Source organism: Convolutriloba macropyga, chromosome 15, assembly GCF_964194025.1.
Source record: "Convolutriloba macropyga chromosome 15, txConMacr16.3, whole genome shotgun sequence".
NCBI lineage: Eukaryota > Metazoa > Xenacoelomorpha > Acoela > Convolutidae > Convolutriloba > Convolutriloba macropyga.
In genome coordinates, this window is record NC_134482.1 from 44,611,029 (window position 1) to 44,633,500 (window position 22,472).

At 35.5% G+C, this 22,472-nt stretch overlaps 1 protein-coding gene across 3 annotated transcripts in view; it reads left to right on the forward strand.

Moving 5' to 3' along the window:
- The window catches only part of LOC142354308 (uncharacterized), a 63,206-nt gene that overhangs the window by 6,146 nt on the left and 34,588 nt on the right, over positions 1-22,472 (forward strand). The window contains exon 1 of one of the 3 annotated variants that reach the window (XM_075406576.1): positions 15,304-15,740. The exons of 1 other annotated variant lie outside the window; for it this stretch is intronic. Coding sequence is in view for 1 of the 2 variants with exons in the window: in XM_075406575.1 (XP_075262690.1) it covers positions 17,730-17,746 (17 nt within the window). In the remaining variant the exon portion in view is untranslated. Of the gene's footprint in view, positions 1-15,303; positions 15,741-17,139; positions 17,747-22,472 lie in introns of those variants that run through there. One more of the 3 variants, XM_075406575.1, reaches the window with a different exon arrangement.

A 22,472-nucleotide genomic window follows, 5' to 3' on the forward strand; every position in this document is an offset into this window, starting at 1 on the left:
TAGGTTCTCGAAAGAGATGTTGTCGATTTTTTTTAGTTCTGTTGGTCTTTATTGGCAGTTTGTTGTCTTACCTCATTTCATTCGCTTAGTTTCTTCATTGACAGGTCTCAACAGTTGCAAAGGATGCCTAAATCAATGGAGTTAGTTGTTTCAAGTCATAGCTATTTGTTCGTATCGTAGCTATCTACAAAATTTACGTTGTTTGCTTTAAAAAAAATGTGATTTTATGAGTTTTTCATTTGTTTTCATCTTTGCTTTCTTATCACTTATTCTCTATACCGACAGTTCTCATTGATTGCTGATGAAGATTTTTTCAGTGCCTTGCTAACGCTTTTGGTGAGCTTTTCACTGTTATTTTCCAGAAACTTTAAGCCAGTTTTTTAGTTTAAGAGAAATTTGGTTGTATTTTTGTTGTATTTTTAATCAGTCGCATTTTTGACCAGGTTCATTGGTTGGTAATGAGGAAACAGTACATCTAATTAGGGGGTTGAGTTTCATAGGAATTGGTTTTTTTTTCGTTTTGACACCTTTATAAATTGAAATTAGTCTTTTTTTAACATTTTTTGTTGGTCTTGTGGTCGTATCGCTCACTCTCAAAAATGCAATTTTCATTGGCATTGAAGTCATTCTCATATTTTTCTTCAATTCTCATATTTTCTTCAATTGTTAGCTATCATTTTTATTGACTGAGATATCGATTGTTCTCGAATTGTTCAAGTGATTTCGTCTATCTTGACTTCAATTTTTGTGGTATGTTGTGGTCAAGGATTCTGGAATGTATTTGTTTTTTTTTTACTTTAACTCCAGTGCTTTTCAGTAATTTTTGATTTCTTTCAATCTACGTAGTTTTGCCTCTTTTTGCTTTATGTGAGATTGTTTCCCGTTAGATTGTTGTGTCGTGTATTCATTCTAGGGATGCTTACGGTCGTTAATATTATCATTCATCGCAAAACAATGGATCTTTGAAAACCAAATTTTCTGATGTTTCTAGATTTTTTGAGCTTTTTGGGTCATGGTTTTTTGCCTGCTTTAGTTTGGTATTGCTGTAAATTTTTATTCAGTTCATTAGTTATTTCAGTTCTTTGGATTCAAGACATGTCCTGCTATGTTTTTTTTAAGTTCTTCGTCCCCATCGATGATGCTTGCAACCATCTGACGTCTTCTATTACAGTGACTTTAACTTCCGTTCAGTTGAATTAATGTGTGTGACGTCATTTGCTACTCTTTTGAGTCAGCTTTTAGATCAATCGGGTCAATCGCTTTTAGAGCAATCAAGTGTTTGAACTACTTCGCCCTAGAAATTTTCATCACAAATCACTAAAAAAAATGCCGATTAAAAAAAGAAATTAAGATCAGTAAAGTGCTTCTAACCGGTGCCACAGATTGAGTGCGCTTTTTTCAGGTGGAATAGAGCTTTTGAACTTTTTATCTGATATAATTTCAAGAGAGCTCTTCTAGAACCCTTTCGTTTATGTGGCATCTAACATTCCGAATCTTACCTTTAGAATTCCGGAAAACAATATAGTCCATTTATCTGTTTTCATTAATTGTCTTTTCTATTCCAATGGAGGTCAAGGAGGTCTATCCAGGCTTTTTTCCGAAAATATTGGGTCCTTTTTTTGGATGTCAGAAGGTTGAGGGAGAACAATCTAATGTAGATTTTGCCTAAAGATAAGCTTGACAAGAAGCTCAACTTGTTCAAAATATACTTGACTAGAGAAATGAACTCTTGAAGAGCAAGAAAGAACGAGAAAACGGATTATAAAAGATATTTAAGTTCGAGAGCTTAAGACCAGTTGGGGTAATTGTTAGCACACTAGGCTTGCAAGTAACAATTGCTAGTTCAAATCCACTATGGTTCAATTTTTACGGTAGTTTCGCCTGCTAATACCCCCAACATTCTACTAGAAATACATAACTTAAAGATTTCCAAATTTTTCTGAAGTCAACAGTTTTCTTATGCTGATTGGCCATTAATGTTTTCTGTAATTTGTGGCTGATTGTTGGCCTAGTTTACTCAGTTCTCTAGACGTCCTTTTTGTTCCCTTTAGTGTAATGATTGCAATAGCTTTGTGCCCGTGCTTGATCAGCAAACGCTCGAAAGTGAACTTTGTTTTTCCGACCCAATAATTGGAAGAGCTATATACTTAGCTGGGTGTTTGTTCTGCCGTTATTTTTCTATATTTGATATGTTGTCAATCTTGTCGATCTGTTTTATGAATGTTGTATAGTTTCATTAGAAAGCTCATTGAGCGTAGCATACGGTTGTTGATTTTTTTTTCGAGAAATTGTGGTTTCAAGTTTTGTGAACATTGGGCTAACTTTCATTTATGTTCACTGTTGCAGCAATTTTGGTTCTATTTTGCAGAATAAATTTTGATTGATCGCCATATTGTTCCGTTTTTCAATGAAGATAAAAGATTGCTGAACCGTTTTGTCCAGCTGTTTGTTTTGTCTGCTTATGGGATAATTTAGTTTTTGTTCATAAAATTGGCGTCATACAAACTGCCACAGAAACTGCTCGAAAGTTTTGAAAACTAACAGGAAGTCAAAATTCTGTCGGTTTTTTTGATAATTTTGCGTAATGTTATTCGTTTTAACAATTTATGAAAAAACAATTTCTGCAGCTTAAATAAAACGAATAGTATTTATAAATAAAATTGCCATTTGTTTTCTCGATTTTAGGCTTATGCATGAATTTATGCAAACGGTAGGAACGATTTTGAGGTATTCTTTATTTGTATGATGCAGATATGGATTTACATATCGTTTAAAGCACTTCAGAAATTTATTTTGGTAATTTTTTCAATTTGTTAAGGTTTATTAAAAGTTGTTCATTTTATTCAGCATTTTATTCTGAGGCCCATTTGTGCCCAAAGACTCGTATTGAAGTGTGGAAAAAGGACCACTTATTTGGGAGGGAAATAATTCTTAAAGCGTCAAAGGTTTAATTTGAAATTTGCACTTTTGGTTATAATTATTCGGCAGTCAAATGTTTTCGACCAAAATTAGCTGATCCAAAGTTTCCTATGTTGTTTTTTTTCCATTGTTTCTGTGAAGTGTTTCATCATCTGATGCCTGTGCGACCAGATGTGTTTAAGAGGAAGTTTTAATTAACTAATACTTTTATATCGGAGCATCAGCACCTTCATATTTCAACCCTTGAATGCCATTACCATTTATGTAACTTCCGTCGTCTTCATTTGAAGTAAATTTTTAAAATATGCAATTCTGTTTTGCAAACTCTTCATATGAACAAATAATGACACTTATGAGAAGAGATATTTTTGTATGCAGAATTTTTTATCGAAGAAAATTTTGTTCAACAGTTGTTTTACTTGAATCCCCTGTTGTTATTAGTGTTCTTTTTAATTGAATTTTCACAGAAACAATAAGTTTCAAATTTTCCTATGTCCTTTTATTCTCATACGCAGCTTTTTTGTAAAATGGTACTGTAGAATATTCAGATATTGGATTTTTTAAAGTAAAAATATTCTTAGTAGAAATTTTCAAGTAGAAATTACCGCTGAAGGTAATTTTTCTTACTTGATTTTTTTACTAAATTTTGTCCGTTTGAAAATTTTATCAAGTTTCAAAGTTAAATGCCGAAGAAGGCGTTTTCTTGATTTCAGAATTTTTTGATTAGAGGGTTTGAAACATCGTGCGAACACGCTCATCCGGGCCTCCTTTTGGTGGTGGAACTTTTTGGAAATTTTTTCGAGTTTATCCGGCATTATACCAAAATCATCTTGCACGTTTTCTGAGTTTCAAATAATCCCGACCAAGGCCTCGAGATTAATGTTTTGTCACCAAAATCAAGGGCGATCTAGGTTCTTGTAACTGCAGATTTGAAGCTCAGTGGTGGTAGAATTCTAAACAGCTGAGTCAACAGGTATTGTTTTGTACAAACGAATAGGGGATTCTGAAATCTGGTCGACGTATCTGTAGCGTTCTACGACATTGGGCAAAAGGCTTCAATCATGCTTTAAACTTTTCTATTCTTAACTTTTAGTTAAATAAGTTCGCATGTTATCCTATCCGTTCTTTGTAGTTGAAAATGGTACCTGCCCAGGTTTCGAGTTGCACATGTATCTTGCGTGGGAAGTATTTCCGTGTGGGTACTTTAATTACAGCTCTGGTAGGTATCGTAGATTGTATTGTATTGTAAAGCGACAGAAAATAGAAAGGTATTTGGTCGAAATCTAAGTACTGTAAATCAGACAAAGTAGTTTGAAGCTTTTCCTAAAAGATAACGCAAGTTTTATAATAAAAAATTATAAATTGTTCGCAAAGGCGAAAAAAACTGACAATTAAGAAAAATACAAGTCACTGATAAACCAAATATTATGAACAAATTTTTCATTAGAACCCAATCATAAGCTATTATTGACAAGAATCATGTTTCGGTTTAATAAAATAATCTTTTCTCGGTTTACTAGCCATTCGATTACTCGTTCACAGGCCCGTATTCGAACCACAATTATTGTGTACTATAAACCCTCGCGTGGGTTTCAGCGAAATCGCCAAGATTTTGAGGTATATTTCTTACGCACTTTTAAGAACAAGTACCCGAAGCTTTTGTGTGAACTTGCACATTTTGGTTGAGTTGGAAACTTCATTTGAAATGCCTCGCTTTCCATTGTATTGCCAGGCGGCTGTGTTTTTGAGTGTAAAATCGTGATCAAAACACCAGGGCACTCTTTGACCAAAGGGGAATTTAATTCCCAATGGAAAGCCAACTCAACCGCTTTTACTCTGTAAACAGGTGTGCGTGGTAGTTTATTCCGCGTCATAATCAGATCTCTTATCTCGCGTCAAACATTATATTCCTTGGTTTAGATCTTAGCCTAAATACTAGTTTCATTGCGTCAAATATCGCCGGGAAATTACGTTTGTGGGAGATATGGACGCTGAATCGCTCATCTGTGCCAATGAGCTTATTTTCGGAAGGTTAGATCAAAATTTTCATTCAATGTCTGTTTTTTTTACACTTGGAACTGGTGATTGTGCGATTTGAGCAGATATAATATATGACTAATTATTTAGATCCCATTTGGGTAATTAATAGCTCTCAAACGAAGCCTTTAGCAATTATATTAGTCCTGTGGTCGTATGCAATTTTTCGTCTGACCCTTAAATTTTCGTCCTCAAAAATGGTTCGTCCTCAAAAACGGTTCTTTACCCCCGTCCAACATCCTCCACCTGGCTATTTGAACCCCCCCCCCTCTCGTCCAGCCCTCCAAGATCGATCCCCTAGCTCTTCACCCCCACGAACCCGTCCTCCTCGCCCTAATGCTAGATCCCAGGCCCCAGCTGGTTTGTACATCAAAGCAATTTGTTTGAAAACTATTTTTTGCTACCGGATGAAACTTTACTGCAAATAAAATGTGGCTTTGTAAAGAAACGTTGCCAACCCGTTGCCAGCCTCCAAAACGTAGCTCGATGCCAACCTGCAAAAGATTTGCAAATGCAACACTTTTACTGGATTCAAAGATTATTGATTTCAATTTCGAGAATTTTCTTGAATCACGAAAAAAAAATTGCAATTAATGACAAATACGAATACCATTTAATTTCTCTGAGTCATTTTGTAGAAGCGATTTCTTAGTTTTAGTGGGCGTAATTCTGTTTGTTTTTTAATAGCCGCGAAGCGATAGCTGAGGCTATTATTGGCCTTCTCTTGGTTTTTTACAATGTATCCGAGCTTGATTCGAACAAATTCTTCTTGAAAATACCTCAAAGAATGTAAAATGGTAAAACAAAACAATTTGGCTCAACCTTTTTCTTGAAAATTTGTGATTTGAATTTCAAAGCACCTAACTTTTTATAGCTGCGAAGCTGTAAGCTGAGCGGAGCTATATTGCGGTGCTCTTGGCTTTTTTACAATTCAAAGAATTTGAATTGTATTGGGGCGCTGTCTTTTTTTTTAAGATCTGTTCACACATTTTCATGATTTTTGAAGTCAAATTGGAATAGTGATTTTGGTCACGCCGAAACAGGAAGTGGAGCGAAAAAGCGAGTGGTTTTGTGGCGTGAAATTTTTTCGCTCTAAATTTAAAGTAGAGTGAGAAAACGGTGTTTGAACAAAAATTCGCTTTCTCGCTAGTGGTTTTTTTGTTCACATGCGGCAATTTCGCTTTGATTTTTTCTGTTTTTTCGATTTTTTGGATCGGATTTTTTTCTAAATGGTTTTCCCAATCCATTCTTAGTCCGTTCTTGGTCTAGTTTTCGTTTCTGTTTAGTCAATGAAAATTCTTTGAATTGTACGTCAGGACTTGTCCTGCTATGTTTTATTTATTTCGTCGTCATGATTTTTGTTACGACCATATGACGTCACAACCACGTCAAATCTGCTTTTTGTTCATTCGTTCATGCAATTTCAACTGATTTGCGTGCGTGACGTCATTTTTCACTCTTAGTGGAGCGAGTTTTTTTGTTCATTTGCGTGATTAAATTTTTGGTCACACGTGACACCTCACTCTTAAAAATGACTTCCTCACTCTAAAATTGACTTTTTTGCTTTAATTCAAAGAGATAAGGTCAAATGAGTGCTTGTCACTCTAATTGAAGGCTATTTAAGAGCAGCAAATAGAAACAGCAATAAATTATATAGATTTTAAATCAAAATTTAACATCTCAGCGCTTAATGGAAAGAATAAGTTTCTTTTTTGGTCTGTCTTTTTACCGTCTTTTTGAGACTACAGAGATATGACGCTGTTGCGGCTATTTTCTGGCAATTTGCCAGCTATGTATGTGAGTTGTTGTTTGTGCAAGTTCATCATAATTTAGCATTTTGTTATAACTGCTGAGGGAATCTATTTTGCAAGTTGTATGCTGAGGGAATCTATTTTGCGAAGCTCTTGCTTAGGACTTTTTCGGTTTATTTTTGAGCACCCTGCTAGTCTCAAAAAGGGATCGTGTTAGCACGCTCATGGCGCTGCTTTTATGTACATTAAATTGTCTAAAACTAAAGTGTTTTTGCTGCTTTTATGTGCACTAAGTTGTCTAAAACTAATTAGAAATTAGTTTTAAATTGATTAAGTTATTTAAGTTGAATTAACTTACCATTTTGAAAGTTTAAGCGCTAATCTTAAGGTCACTGAATGTTACCCAAATCTCATTCAATGTAAACAAAGGAGTTTTATTTAAGGCGTTTATTAATAAAGCATGGTGACCAAAGTAACTTTTCCAAAAATTTCCAAGCATTTCCAAAAATTTAAAAACATTTGACTTTCTTGAAATTCTACAGCACTTTTCATCTATCTAGAATTTGCCGAAATTCGCAGGTTGTTTTTCTGTATTTTAGGGGTTAATTTTTTTAAACATCAATTAACAAATGCAAGGACGTCCTGTTCAAAAGCAAAACTTACAAAAAATGGAGAAAGATCAATGTAAGCAGTGTGTCTCATAACTTATCACACAATTGAAAGCGTGAACCTTGGGTAAAGTTTGGGTGTGGAGTGGTCTCTTTCAACAACTAGACGTTTAAATGACCAACTTTAGGAAATGCACAATACGGGGACAAAATATTTGTGCTTCTGGTCGTAAAAACTTGCGACTTTTTGATGATTTCTTCTCGATTAAGTCTTATTTATTTTTTCGTCTTGCGATTACTGCGTTGAGAAAAGTATACTGAAGTTTAATGGTCTTAATAACTTTGGGGGCACAAGTACTTTGAGAGGATAAAAATCTGGTTATGCTGCTTGCTGGTCAGAGTTGTTTGCACCGTTTCTACCTTTTTTTCAACGCGTTTCGTCAATTTTTCTATTTCTAACGGTTTTTTGTTCTGCATTGACGAATAGACGGTTTTAGCTGCTCTATACAGTTGTTCTTTCTATGTTACTTTTTCGAATATTTGAACTGGTGTGGCTAATTCTTTGGGAGCTGTTTTGATTGTATGAGTTTGGCTGCGTGAACTATTTTTGATTTTATAAAGCGAACTAAATAGTCGTTATTTGTTTACTTTTGAGTTGATATGTTTCTCCATCAGATTATTTTTCAGTTGTGAAATTTTTTTTTGGGTGGGGAAAATTTTTCGTAAAAGTTTTTGTCAATATTCCTACAATGGATCAAGCAATCTCCCCTCTGTATGGGCGAGCATTTAGAATATAAAACAGTCAGCTAGGGAGCTCGTGATAACAACATTGTTACTGATCGCCGAATAGCGGTGATTGATAAGGATTGTATGAGTTTATTGAATGCTATAGACAACCTCGTACCTGGAGAGAACAATTGTCACTTAACACAGCCAACCGCCTGAGTGCTTTTTTGAAAGTTGCTGATATTCTGCCAAGGACTTCGATTGCAAGAGAAACAAATGTGATTCCCATTTTTGAGCAGCTATCGTCGTGGAGCCAGGCAATATTTTCGTTTGTCTGCCGCATCAAGTGCGTATACTGCCTCTGTAACCGCATTTGTGAGAGAACTGGATTGCAGCGACGAAGTAACAATTACATCAAATGCAGCAGGTTTTCCCAGCCGGGGCAAAGTTGTCTCCGGAGCGTGATTGGCTTTCTGGAATGAGTTGCTTTTTTCCACTACTGATGAGAGGATTGCAGATGAGCAAACAGACACTAATTTGTCTCGAATCCAGTCATGTCTTGCATGTGCGTTTCCTTGACCGTGTTCACGATAGATGACTAGAACTCCTGCTTTACAGAACGGGCACCTCCTTTCTGCGTTGCAAACAGGGACACCCAGCCTGTATTTTGCACTAACTCTAAGCACATTTGGAGCCCAAGAACTGGAATTGGGGAGCAGACAACCATGCTTCAGCATGTCGAATAGACAATGAGAGAAGTCGGGCGGATTTTCTTTCAGAAGCTAGATTCTCTTTGAGACCAAGAGACTTTTTTGTTATCAAGAGCTTGTTGGATTGTCTTTTGCAAAAAGTATGGAATGTCCAGTTTTGCTATACTTGAATAAAGTTCCTGAAAAACCTTGCAGTTTTTTGGATTCTCACCTGTTATTTTTGAAACAAGATCTTCAAGACAAAACAGATTTGGCATTTGCGAACACCCAACGCTGATAGCGATTTGGGCAGGGTTGCTTGAGTCCAGGATTCTGGAAGAACATTTCCGAGGATAATCTTATATTCTCTTGAGAGAATATTTTCAAGTTCCAGGATCTATTGAGATCGTCTTCTGATCCACCAGGATACTCTCATCTAGATACCAGGAATGTTGAAGATTTGGCGAAGATTCCTGAATTTTCTCTGTAAAGGGCCAGGGCTGTTTTAGCTGCTCTAAACCAGTCTTCTTTCTATGCTACTTTTTCAAATATTTGAACTGGTTTGGCTAATTCTTTGGGAGCTGTTTTGATTGTATGAGTTTGGCTGCGTGAACTATTTTTGATTTTGTATAGCGAATTAAATAGTCGTTAATTGTTTACTTGTTCTTTGAGTTGATATGTTTCTCTGTTTTTCGGTTGTGAACATGTATTATTGCAAAAAATGGTTTAGTTTTTTCTTTCATGTTATTGAAAACAAATCTTTTATTCACTTAGAAAATGTAAACTTGTTTCTGATTTCTCTCCGAGACATTTTTTAAAAATTTTTACCAGTTTTTATCGATAGATGTTCATAGATTCTCTTGAGTAAAGTTAAGAGAGCTAGTTGATGAACCTTTCAACTGAATGGAACTTGCAGTTCGTTGCCGTATATTTGAGACCAGTAAACCTAAAATTAAAATTCACCTCTAGTCGATATCAAAAGTGATGCGATTATTTTGAAAGCCCTTTTCAAAAGATCCAAAGCTCGAATACTATATTGGCATTGTTGCGTAGATATACCTCTTAATACTGCTACCTATTGTTCGGTTTCTCGTCGTGTTTAATTATTCAAATTGAAGAAAATGAAATTGCAACACTTTTATTCTTCCATTAGTGTTCATAGAGATGTCATGCCATTGTATTATATTTCTCTTTTTTTTTTCAGTTACATAATTTGGGTTTATTTTCCGCAAAATTGTAGATTAAGGCAAGCCATCCGTTCTAATACTGGATCCTATCGTGTGATATATTGAGGGTGTGTTATGAATTTTTAATACAAAATACGCCCTTATCCATATAAAGTACAGGCTTTTGCTTGAAATTTGTGATTTTGAAGGAAAAGGGGCTTTTCTTTGTCCTTTTACAATACTCGTGCCTCGATAGATAGGGTAATTTGAATGCTAATTTGGTCTGCAAGCAGAACGTATTATTGTTCGAAAATTGAATGCTTCTGTTTTTTTTTGTGATTTAACTGTTTTCTGTATTCTTTGAAAAGTTGAATAACACGTTGAGAAATCTTGTGCTTTTTGCTTAAAGATTTAATTCAGTAAAACGTGTTCTGTTTTTTTCATCATAAGTATGAATAAAGCTGTGTTTGAACTGAAAATAAAAAGTTTGCATACATTTTATCGTCCGTTTAATTCTGAAAACCCATGATTTTTTAACTAAATTGTCAATCATAATTTTGAAAAATTTCAAATTGGAAAATTTTTAATAGATAAAAACCATTCACAACTTTCTTAAAATAATATCGAGACAATTTTGAGACAAGTCGTTTTTAGAATATAATTTTTGGATACTTTTTTAAAGGTAGGAATCGGCTAATTAAGCATTAGGTTTATTGAGCTCTTTTTGAATTATAAACCAGGCTGTCGTTGACATGTATTGAGGCAATATGGTTTGACGTGGGTCCGGTTCATTTGCCCCGTTCGCAGTAATTACCCCTTGCACGTTCTATTCTCTTCCTTATATAACTACCCTGTTCCCTATTGTGCTGTGCATTCTTATCTCGTTTGATTAGATCTCATTTGAGTAGCTATTAAATGTCAGCAGGAAGCCACGAAAAAGTAGCCCTTTGTCAGCTGATTTTATTTACATCATTGAATGTAAACTCATCCTGTTTATCCATATTTTTTGTTTGTGTGATTGTGCTTTTTGACAACTGAAGGCCTGTAAAAGTTAAAGGTGAGAGGCTATGTTAAATTAGTGGCATTCTTCTCATAATCGCGTGGTTGCGCCAATTTAAACTAAATTCATGTCATTTATCAAATTTAACGACAATTTTCGCAATTCTGTAAGCTGTTTTTCCTATTACGAAGTTGGTTTCAAGTGACTTTTGAACTGAAGTAAAAAATATTCAACGGTCTTAATTTAATCCAGTTTGCAGTGATTACTGCAACTAACTATGAGAATTGAAGCCAAGCGATCAGTAAAATTCATTCAAAAGTTGTTGGCTATTGGTGTCCAAATCAGGAAAGCGAAGCTGAACTTTTCGGACAGATGAATGCTGCTGAAGATGAATTTGGCCATTTTCTTCTTGCATTGCATGATTTACCAGACATTGTTTGTGTTATTTTAATTCCAAAGATCAGCTTGGTTAATAGAGTTTTGGTCACTCGGAAGAAAAGAGAAAAAAATTTGACAGGGTGCACTTAGTTTTTTAAAAGAGTTTGATGACATCTTCAGTTTTCACTCCCAGCTCATTGGGCGAGAAAAAAGTTTATGTAAAAATTTTTGTCAATATCCCTACAATGGATCAAGCAATCTCCACTCTGCTTCGGCGAGTATTTAGAATATGAAACAGTCAGCTAGGGAGCTCGTGCTAATAACATTGTTACTGATCCCTGAATAGCGTTGATTGATAAGGATTGTATGAGTTTTTTTGAATGCTATAGACAACCCCTGCACATGGAGAGAACGATTGTCAATTAACACAGCCAACAGCTTGATTGTTTTTTTTTGAAAGTTGCCAATATTCCGCCCAGGACTTCGATTCCTAGAGGATTAAATGTGATTCCCAATTTTGAGCAGTTATTGTCGTGGAGGCAGGCAATATTTTCGTTCATCTGCCGCATCAAGTGCGTGTCCTGCCTCCGTAGCCGCAATGAGTGAGAGAATTGGATTGCAGCGTCGAAGTAACATTTACAACAAATGCAGCAGGTTTCCCCGTTTTCCAAGCCGGGACAAAGTTGTCTCTGGGGCGTGATTGGCTTACTGGAATGAGGTGCTTTTTTCCACTACTGATGAGAGGATCGCAGATGAGCAAGCAGACACTAATTTATCTCGAATCCGGCCATGTCTTGCAAGTGCGTTTCCTCGACCGCGATTACCATAGATGGCAAGAACTCCTGCTTTACAGACCGGGCACCTCCTTTCTGCGTTGCCGACAGAGACACCCAACCTGTGTTTTGCACTAACTCTACACAAATTGGTGCCATATGGAGCCCAGGAACTGGAATAGGGGGAGCAGACAACCATGCTCCTGCATGTCGAACAGGCAATGAGAGAAGTCGGACGGATTCTCTTTCAGAAGCTAGATTCTCTTTGAGACCAAGAGACTTTTTATTACCAAGAGCTGGTTGGATTGTCTTTTGCGAAAAGCATGGAATGTCCCGTTGTGCTATACAGGAATAACGTTCCTGAAAAAACCTTGCAGTTTTTCTGGATTGTCAGCGGTTATTTTTGAAACAAGATCAAGACAAAGCAGAACCAACGTGTGATGCTTTATACTGGTCTTGGCATGGCGTTATCCGTAGGGTTGCTTGAGTCCAGGATTCTCCTGGAAGAACAATTCCGAGGATATTCTCATTCTCTTGGGAGATTATTCTCAAGTTCCAGGATCTATTGATATCCTCTTTTGAGCTCACCAGGATACTGTCATCTAGATACCAAGAATGTTGAAGATTTGGCTAGCATTCTGATTTTCTCTGTCAAGGGCCAGAGCGTCAGAGAAAAAAGCAAAGGGACCAAGGGGTCGTCTTGTTAGATACAGCTTTCACTACTGGCAGCAAATTTGTCATTGAATAATTGGCTGTGTTGTCAGTAACAGAAATTGGTGTAACCGGCAATGCCCGGCATTGAATTGGCAACCGCTTTTAGCATTTTACTGCGCTTTATAGAATGGAATGCATTGCAAAAGTCTGCTGGCAAAATACCCGAGCAACTTGACAAGGTGAGTATTTTTTAATACGAAAGCGTAGTCGAAATAATAATGGCTTTCGCTCCATCCTTCGCTCCAACACCCAATTGCAAGCTTTGCCAGAGGTCGTTTGTTTCTTTTGTTTCATTGGCTAGACATTTAGCTTTTAGCCTCCTCAAGACTTCTCCGACTGCAATAGGGTGAATGTCGCCTTTCTTTTTTAACAATGCTTATAGCGACTCACTACACAGAGCTTGTGGGGAAGCACGGCAATTTGTTTACTAGCTTAGTCAGTACTCTCAAAGCACTGACTGAACTGAAACTGTACACTGTACAGCATGCAAAAGATGTTCGGGGAACATTTTTGATGGACCAACTGCTGAAAACTTTGAAAACGAGTTCATCGTCTCCATAACATTTTGCTGACTGAATTGATAAACTTGTTGTGAAATTTTTTGGACTACACTAGGTTTTTCAGTAGGATGCAATTTTTTCTAAAAGCATCAAGAGTTGCCTTCTTGACCGGTGCAAAATCTTCAGAAGCCAAAACTTGTGCTGCTCTGCCATATTGGACTGAAAGCTTTAATTGTTTGCACGTTTGATAATCTCTTCAATGTTTATCTTTTGATAGTTTTGATTGCTTCAAAGTGCAAGCTACGTTCCATAGCCCTCCAATGTCCAGCGCTTTTTCCCTCCTCTGTTAATGCCACTTAATATGCAATTAGATGATCCAATCAATTTTGTCCGATTTAGTTCTGTATTCTGATCTTCAATGCAATCAGTAATGACGTCAGAGAAAAATTCTGACCATTCATACCGTACTTTGATAGGGACATAGTGGATAGTTGGGACTTTTAGTGAGCAGCAGTGTCTTTGTGAGGAAGGTTATTGTTTTACTTTTTCGAAGTTCAAACCAGCTAATGCCTCGTCTATTTAGAGTTCGCTCTCAGCATTGATTTGCAGATCGTCCACTTGGTCTGATAGCTCCTTGAAGATTCTTTCAATTTACTGAAAAGGTTTTTTTGAAAAACCAATTTGACCATCTCGATTTTGAGTTGATCCATGAGTCGTAATCAGGGTCCCATCCGATGTATCTTTTTTCGTTTTTTTCCAAAAAAAATGTTGCAGTACCTTTATCTTGTATATTTTGTCGGCTGTGTCAGGAAAAAAATAAAACAGCCAGGTGAAATGTGGTTTTCATTTTCTGTTGTAAACTGGACATCTGTTGAGTTAGACCACTGCTTGTTTTGTAATTTACCTCGGTTTCAGAAGAAATATTTGATCTCTGAGGTAAATTTTCAGAAGCTTCTTTTCTTAAATTGTACTTCATTTTCGAGCTTGGGAAAAACTGATCAAAAAAGCAGTATACAACGTCTCTTTATAGACTACCACAGAACTAAAAACTGGAATTATCTCACCGGAGGAAACTGCGACTTGGGACTGATAGAGTTGTTGCACTCGGTAGCACTTCAGACCCTTTGAAAGTTCCGGATTTAACAACCTGGTGGCCTCTCGCTAATTGGATTAAATTATTATCAAGAATACATCATTTGTTTTGATAATGGTTTAAGAATATATTAAGAATTTCTTTCCCCAAAATAATTAATGCTCAATTAATTAGGACAATGACAGTTTTTAACAGCCTTGCAGTTTTGGTTTCATATTAGATTTTTGCCATCAATTAAGAATTGGCTTGTATTTTGGGTCTTTTCTTTCTCAAATATTTTTCTTTGCGTTTTTCTTGTCCCATTTACCGTCAATTCTGTTTTCTTTTAGTGAATTCCAAATATTGAGTGGTCCCGCTTAGATAAAAAGAAGTCAAATGAATAAATATTGTGTTTTCTGAAAGTGTTGTCGCGAATTTTTAATGAACTCGAAATTTCTGATGAAGACTAATTTGAGTTTGGCCTTTTTTCCGCCTTATTTTGGCGACTCTTTGCCTGATGCACCCTTCTTTTACGTGAATTCATCAATTGTCTTGTAAAATTATCATCATGATGACGTTTCTACAAGATGAAATTCCTTTCTTGAACTCATTGATTGATAACGTTGATTTTTCGCTGTTCACTCTGTTGAATAAATAATTACCTCTCAATGAAAGAAGCGCCTTCTTGTCTTTGAATTTGTAAATATTGAACTCTGTTTATAAAACAGTCCTATAAAGTAGTACGCATGACTCATAACCCATTACACGTAGTCTATTAAACGATAGTTTCAAATTTAATAAAACGATGACTATGCAAACAAAAATGCACCATCGAAATAGTACCATTTTACATGGTGTATTTATTATTCTTTCTTTCTTTCCGAGCGCCGCAGCCATTTTTAGTGGAAAAATTCAATACTCCGTTGCCATTATTTTGTACATATACCACGCTTCATAGCGCGTAAAAGAATTACAGCGCTGCTTTTTTGTTAAAAAGCTTTTTGCTTAAACTACTTTTTACGATTCGACTCTTTAAGCGCAGCCTCTTGTAGTATTATTGAATAATTTTAGCCATAAGTTCGAGTCTTTTAAATAATAAATTTGCGGTTTTTTGCTTTCATGCACGATTATTCTTTACTGTTCTATATTCATTGAAAAAAATTGAGATTTGAATTAGTTCTGCTAAAATTGATATTCGTTTTGCGTGATTTCTTTCGGGGCTTTTTACAAGGGACTTTTACTTCAAATTAGAAAATATTGTTTCGCATCACTTGAAATCATTTCAAATTGGAGCACGTATTGTTTTCTCACATTTGAAGGCAAATCGATCGCCGTTAATTGACAGAAAATTAGTCGAGAACAAAAGACTGCAAATATCTCAAGCGATGATGAGTGGAAATTATCAAGGTAAGTCTTGTGTGTATGTATGTGTAATACGTTAGAAATTCCTGCTCTCGTCTAAAATAGTTACCATAAAAGTTTGCTGAAATAGAAATTTTCACATAGAAAATTTTGCACGTTAATTACTCCATTTAAGGTAAATTCTTCAATTTTTTAAAATCATGTTATCGAATTTTGTAATGTCTTCTTTTTAAATAACAGGGTTTGTTTTTTGCTGGAGGTGTTCTATTATGTTTGCCCTTGAAAACATACATTAATTGAGTGAAAATAATGGCCTACCAGCCGTTGAACGTTGAGATAGTTTGGGGGGGAAAACGACTTGTTGACCGTTAATCGGGGAATTTTCTCTAAAACTCTTAAGTAATTGTAAACGTATAGTAATTTTAAATCAAATTGAAGATAAATTTTAAGGTGATTTAAGAAAACAGCCTCCTCTGTTTGACAATGGTTCATCGACAGCACTTGTCAAACTCTTTTTTCTTCCAATTTGTACTGCAAAGTTTTATATATGCTTGTGAACCGTTGGTGTCGAGTATCGTCGCACTTGACTGCTTGTTACTACAAAAGATCTTACTGAAATATCTTCAGCTCTCATCCTACCTATTATATTTGCGTACGATCAGAACTGTCTAATCTTATTCACCAAAATGCAAATAGGAAATGTCGTATAAAGTAAATCATGCCATGTGTGAAATATGCCGATAAATTAGGACGATTTGTGACATATTAGCTTTTTGAGGACAACCTTCGAAAAAAGTAATGCGTCACTTAGCCGAACTGTAATTTTTATCTCATTTGGATTCTATTCTGCTCCCCCGATGTTTTCCATGACCCCCAAGGACAAAATGTGTTGTTATATAGCACGTGTTTTTGTAAAAAAAAAATAGCACAAGCCCCAGGGGTCGTTGAATTTATATACCCACTAAACTGGGGAAGGGGTTATTTTGAAGCCTTGAATGTATTTGATGTTTGCATTTATTACTTTTGAAAGTTGGGTCAAATGAAATTTCCAGCTTTCAAAATTTTAACACAAATTGTTATTGCAAGTTCGTATGGTATTTTATTTCAATTCATGTTTTTATTCACTTAGTTACCCTCGCAATCGAGTGTGAGTTGAACATATTCTTTCATCTGCTCTACTGGGCTTGAATTCAATGCATCGTATACAGCATTTGTTTATTTAGTACATCGATAGGTTTGTTTTAACAGGCGCTGTTTTTCAGCCCGGAATTGGTCCAAAGTAAATATCGATTTTTTGTGCTACTGTTGTGCGGGTTCAAAGATTTCAAAGAAATGAATTCAACATATATCGTGAAAGATACCAACATGTATCAAACTTTCATGGTAAATGATTGTTTTAATCTGCACTTTCGGCCAAATAGATATCTATTCAGTTATGATTATTAATCTATGAAACTCTATTCATTATCTGATGTAAAGCATCTGCTTTGACCTTGTTCGTAGATGCACATAATTTCGTCATCTTTGACTGAAAGAATAAAAACAAAATTCGATTTCCATTTAATCACTCAAATTTTGATACCCGATTTATCACAACGTTGTTCTCTACAATCAATATTCGTCAGCAAACGTTTCAAAGTGCCAATCTATGTATTGATTTCCGTATAATATATGCTTTTTATTACCTTAATCTCCTTCGGCTTGTCTATAGAGAACTTCCTATAACAGATATTAATGTGGGTCTGTTCCTATTTCAACCCCCAATTCGTAACTGATCAAACTGTGGGTTACTGTTTTTACCCAATTTAATCACATTTTATCCTTGCTTGGTAGTATTTTGGGCAATTTGGTCACGCGGTTTTCACAGGACAATAGTGAAATTTTGTATTTTTTAAGGAAATAGGGAAAGATAATTCACTTGGCGCTTCCTTTCACTTTTCATTTTACTCTGGTGGGAAGTTTTTCCATACCTTTATCGACTTGTGTCTGAATACAATACAATCAGAGAACTTATCTAGTGGGAAAAGCGTCAAAATGCGGGCGGTGTTGAGGTAAGTTTTTTGGTTAATTTAACCGATAGTAAGTTCCTTTTTGATATTATAAACATTATTTATAGTTGTGACGCAGTTTTTCAAGTTCCGTTCAAATCCCGTTATTCAAATTTTTTCACTTTAGTTGGCGTTTGAGACGAACTTATGCTCAATTTTTTTAACTGAAATTAGGGAACTATTTTGATGCAGCGGTAGTACACTTAAGTCTTTTGGAGACAAATTAGTCTTGAGATATTAGGTAAAACACAACGAAGCAGCACGTGCTATATAAAAATCATGGATAATTTTTATGATTGAACAAATTCTTAGCAAATACTTTTTATATTTGCATAGCATATCTCTTGAATTCTACCCCAGTGTTTTAAAATAGATTTCTAATGCTTTTTAGATGCGCAATCAGTAGCGAATATCTTACTGCCTCTTCATCTTAAGCAGCTCGCGCTGCGATTAAAAAGTATTTGTAAAAAGTATTGGCATATTTTTGTATAGAACGGTATGCTCATGCCCAATTAAAGATTTCACAAAGATCTCAAAATGTGGCGTATCATTTTTGTGATACAGGTACGAGATAATGGGTTTAGTTGTCGTCCAAAAAAATAGAAATTTTGTCAAAAAGACAGGTCAAAAAGAATGACCAAGTAGATTAAATCTGGACCTGTGATTGGTCATTTTAGAGTTCTACTTCTCAGGCAAAACGTACGCGGCATAATTTTTTTTAATAGCTTAAGGTAGGCCTTTTCCTTAAGCGTTCTCCGCCCATCTCCATAAAAAAGTTTGCGAAGAGGCCAGTAGGAGCTCGGCCTGACAGCATACCCAAGTAAATTTTCCAACGACCTTGTGATTTATTGAAATGAGATTTGATATACACTTAGAAATAGGCCGTTGGCTAAATTCATCAAAGTTTGGTAGCGTAAAGACTTTTTGACAGTCAAAACTCTTAGTCAATACCGGAAAAGAGTGTCATATTTTGTGGCCCAATCAACAAAATGAAGTAACGTATGCGCCATGCGCACCTTTTCAATTGAATAGGTTATATATTCTCTTGCTCAATTACTTACGCAATTGGTAGTCAAAATAGCTCAAGTTCGAAGTAAAATCTGAAACAAGAAACGTCGCTTGTTCTGTGCGTGGCGCAGAATGTTCCCACAATCGCAATTGAATTCATTAATAGCCGCCCTCATCTTCTCAACCGGCTATTATAGCGCTCTTATTTTTTTTACAATTCAAAGAATTTGAATTGTATTGGGGCGCTGTCTTTTTTTACAATTCAAAGAATTTGAATTGTATTGGGGCGCTGTCTTTTTTTAAAGATCTGTTCACACATTTTCATGATTTTTGAAGTCAAATTGGAGTAGTGATTTTGGTCACGCCGAAACAGGAAGTGGAGCGAAAAAGCGAGTGGTTTTGCGGCGTGAAATTTTTCGCTAAGTAGAGTGAGAAAACGGTGTTTGAACAAAAATTCGGTTTCTCGGTAGTGGTTTTTTGTTCTCATGCGGCAATTTCACTCTGATTTTTACTGTTTTTTTCGATTTTTTGGATCGGATTTTTTTTCTAAATAGTTTTCCCAATCCATTCACAGCTCATTCTGGACCTAGTTTTTTGTTAGAATCAAAATTACATATATCACTAATGGTTTTTTGTTCTCCCTAGCAGCATTTTGACATTGATTTTCTGTTTCTTTTTTTGTTTTTTTTTCATCTGATTTTTTTTAGAAATGGTTTTTCCAATTCACTCATTGTCCGTTCTAGGACTAGTTGTTTGTTAAGTCAATGAAAATTCTTTGAATTGTTTGTCAGGACTCGTCCTGCTATGTTTTTTTACTTCGTCGAGCAAAAAATTGTTTCGCTTTACTTCATTTTGCCGCTTTTTCAACATTTTGCGTGAAATCTTTTTGACTTCTCTAGGCTAGTTTCTCTCTTCTCTCATTCTGCTAAAAGTGATTTTGAACATCAGTTGCTCAGCAAAGCAATGCAAAATGAACAGAGTCAGTATAAAAAATTGAAGTCAGAAATAGAAACGGGATAAACCCATAAAGCCCAATTTTTGATGCCCGCTATTTGAACGTCGTTCCTATAAGTATTAGTTACCTCTCTCTAATGCTTATTGGTATTGATAGTAGCTCCTGTAGCCTCTCTCTAAGAAACAGAAGTATGTTCAACTACGAAATGCCATCAAAATAAATCGGACTTAAAAATTGTTTTTGTGCAAAAATCTTTTTTTTCAATATCTATTCTTTCAATCCCAATCATGCTTTTTGGAATCAACGGCGGCTTTTTTCCGGCAATCTGCCGGGTATGTTTGTATATCTCAAATCAATAAATAAAAAACGATATTTCAGAGACGTTTAATTGCTCTGGAACGAAGTTCATAGCGATTACTGTAAACGTGTGTCTTTTTGCAAAATTTTCCCTTGACAATTTTGACGTTTCGATTGACTTTTTGATGCCCGCTATTTGAACGTCGTTCCTATAAATATTAGTTACCTCTCTCTCTAATGCTTATTGGTATTGATAGTAGCTCCTGTAGCCTCTCTCTAAGAAACAGAAGTATGTTCAACTACGAAATGCCATCAAAATAAATCGGACTTAAAAATTGTTTTTGTGCAAAAATCTTTTTTCAATATCTATTCTTTCAATCCCAATCATGCTTATTGGAATCAACGGCGGCTTTTTTCCGGCAATCTGCCGGGTATGTTTATATATCTCAAATCAATATATAAAGAACGATATTTCAGAGACGTTTAATTGCTCTTGAACGAAGTTCATACCAATTACTGTAAACGTGTGTCTTTTTTGCAAAATTTTCCCTTGACAATTTTGACGTTTCGATTGACTTTTACGCCCTTGACTTTTTGCGTTTTGCGTGATCTAAAGTTCTCTCTAAATTACAGTTTCAAGCAGCTGAACTCAAGTGGCTGTAATTTGATAAAAAAAGTCAACTGAGAAGTGGGCCATTTTTAGGTTAAATCTTAATAGTTGTATATTTTAAACTCTAGTGTGGTTATTCAAAGCGCACTATTGAACTTCTTAGTCCAATTAATGCTCCGCATCCCTCGCTCCCTCCTCCTCTTCCTCCCCCGACGACTGAATTAGGTTGCAATTCACTAGAGCTCCCACTAGTCGTTCGAGAGCAATTCTTCCGACGTTTAGTCGGTTATGTTTGTTCGAAGTAAAATCTGAAACAAGAAACCTCGCTTGTTCTGTGCGTGGCGCAGAAACTTCCCACTATCGCAATTGAATTCATTATATATGTCAAATCAATATATAAAAAATGATTTTTCAGAGACGTTTAATTGCTCTTGAACGAAACTCAGCAATTATTGTGAGCGTGTGTGTCTTTTTTATGCAAAATTTTCCCTCGAAAATTTTGACTTTTCGGTTGACTTTTACGCCCTTGACTTTTTGCGTTTCGCGTGATCTAAAGTTCTCTCTCAATCAAAATTTCAAGCAGGTGAACTCAATTGGCGGTAATTTGATACTAAAAGTCAACTGAAAAGTGTGCCATTTTTACTTTAAATCTTAATAGTGGCATATGTTAACCTCTAGTGTGGTTATTTGAGGTCCACTATTGAACTTCTTAGTCCCATTTAGGCTCCCCTCCACCTCCTCCCTCCTCCTCCTCCTCCCCATTACTGAAGCAGGCTGCAATTCACCAGAGCTCCCACTAGTCGTTCGAGAGCAATTCTTCCGACGTTTAGTCGGTTATGTTTGTTATAGCGCCAAATATTGTTTGCATCGAGTTGTTACGAAAAAAAAGCTCAAGTTATTTAGCTGAAGTTTGAAACAAAAACAACTGGGACAAATATACGAGTTTTTAGAGAAACCAAAAGCCTGACTTACCTTCAATTAAGAAATAGAAATTAGTAGCACTTAAATTATAATAAATCTTGTCCAGTTTTTTCCTAAAAAGTGTTTTTTTACTAAACAGTCCCTTTTCTATCTCTTTGAGATTTTTTTTGACAATTCAGAAGTCAAATCGATTACCTCTGATTTCAAAATAACTCTTTAATACTCTAATTTTTTCAGAAAAGGACTTTTTAATCAGAAACTGGTGATGTGGCTGTAGCAGTTACAATAGTTTTAATAAAAACGATAGTGTTTTCATGTTTTATCTAGATAATCAAAAACTAATCCGAAAAGTTTTAAGGAAAGAGAAGGTCCGCATCACATTCAGTGAAAGTCTTCTCATTTCAAGCTTCTTGTAGTCGTACCTTTTTTTTTCAAATGCAAAATACTGGAAACAATTTAATGAATTGTCATAAATTTTTCCATTTTTTTGGCTTACACTATACTATCAACGGGACGAAATTCTCTAAATTTTTCTCAATTGTTTTCCTTTAAACATCCTCTAAGCGGTGTTTTTGTTTAACAAAGGAATTTTAGATTGAGCTTGATTAAAGTTCTTTCTAATGTTCAATTCGAGCTTAAGTCTATCCAATTCTTGGTTGTTTTCTTGATTCTTGTTTGCTAAGTTAAGCGACTCCCTTTTTTGATTTCTTAGTTGCATCACCTCGCTTACTAGTTTCTCTTGTGTCCATTTTGACAAACCCGAAATAGTATATGTCATCTTGATATCTATGCTTTAGGGTGATTGTTTTTAGTTATTCATGCATAAACGAGAAAAAAGACTCGCCCTGAAAATGAAGCTATATTAAATAAAGTTAAATTGGTTTGGTCTCAGTTTGAAGGCCAGATTTAGAATACCCAATAATTCGGTTTGCTGGTGG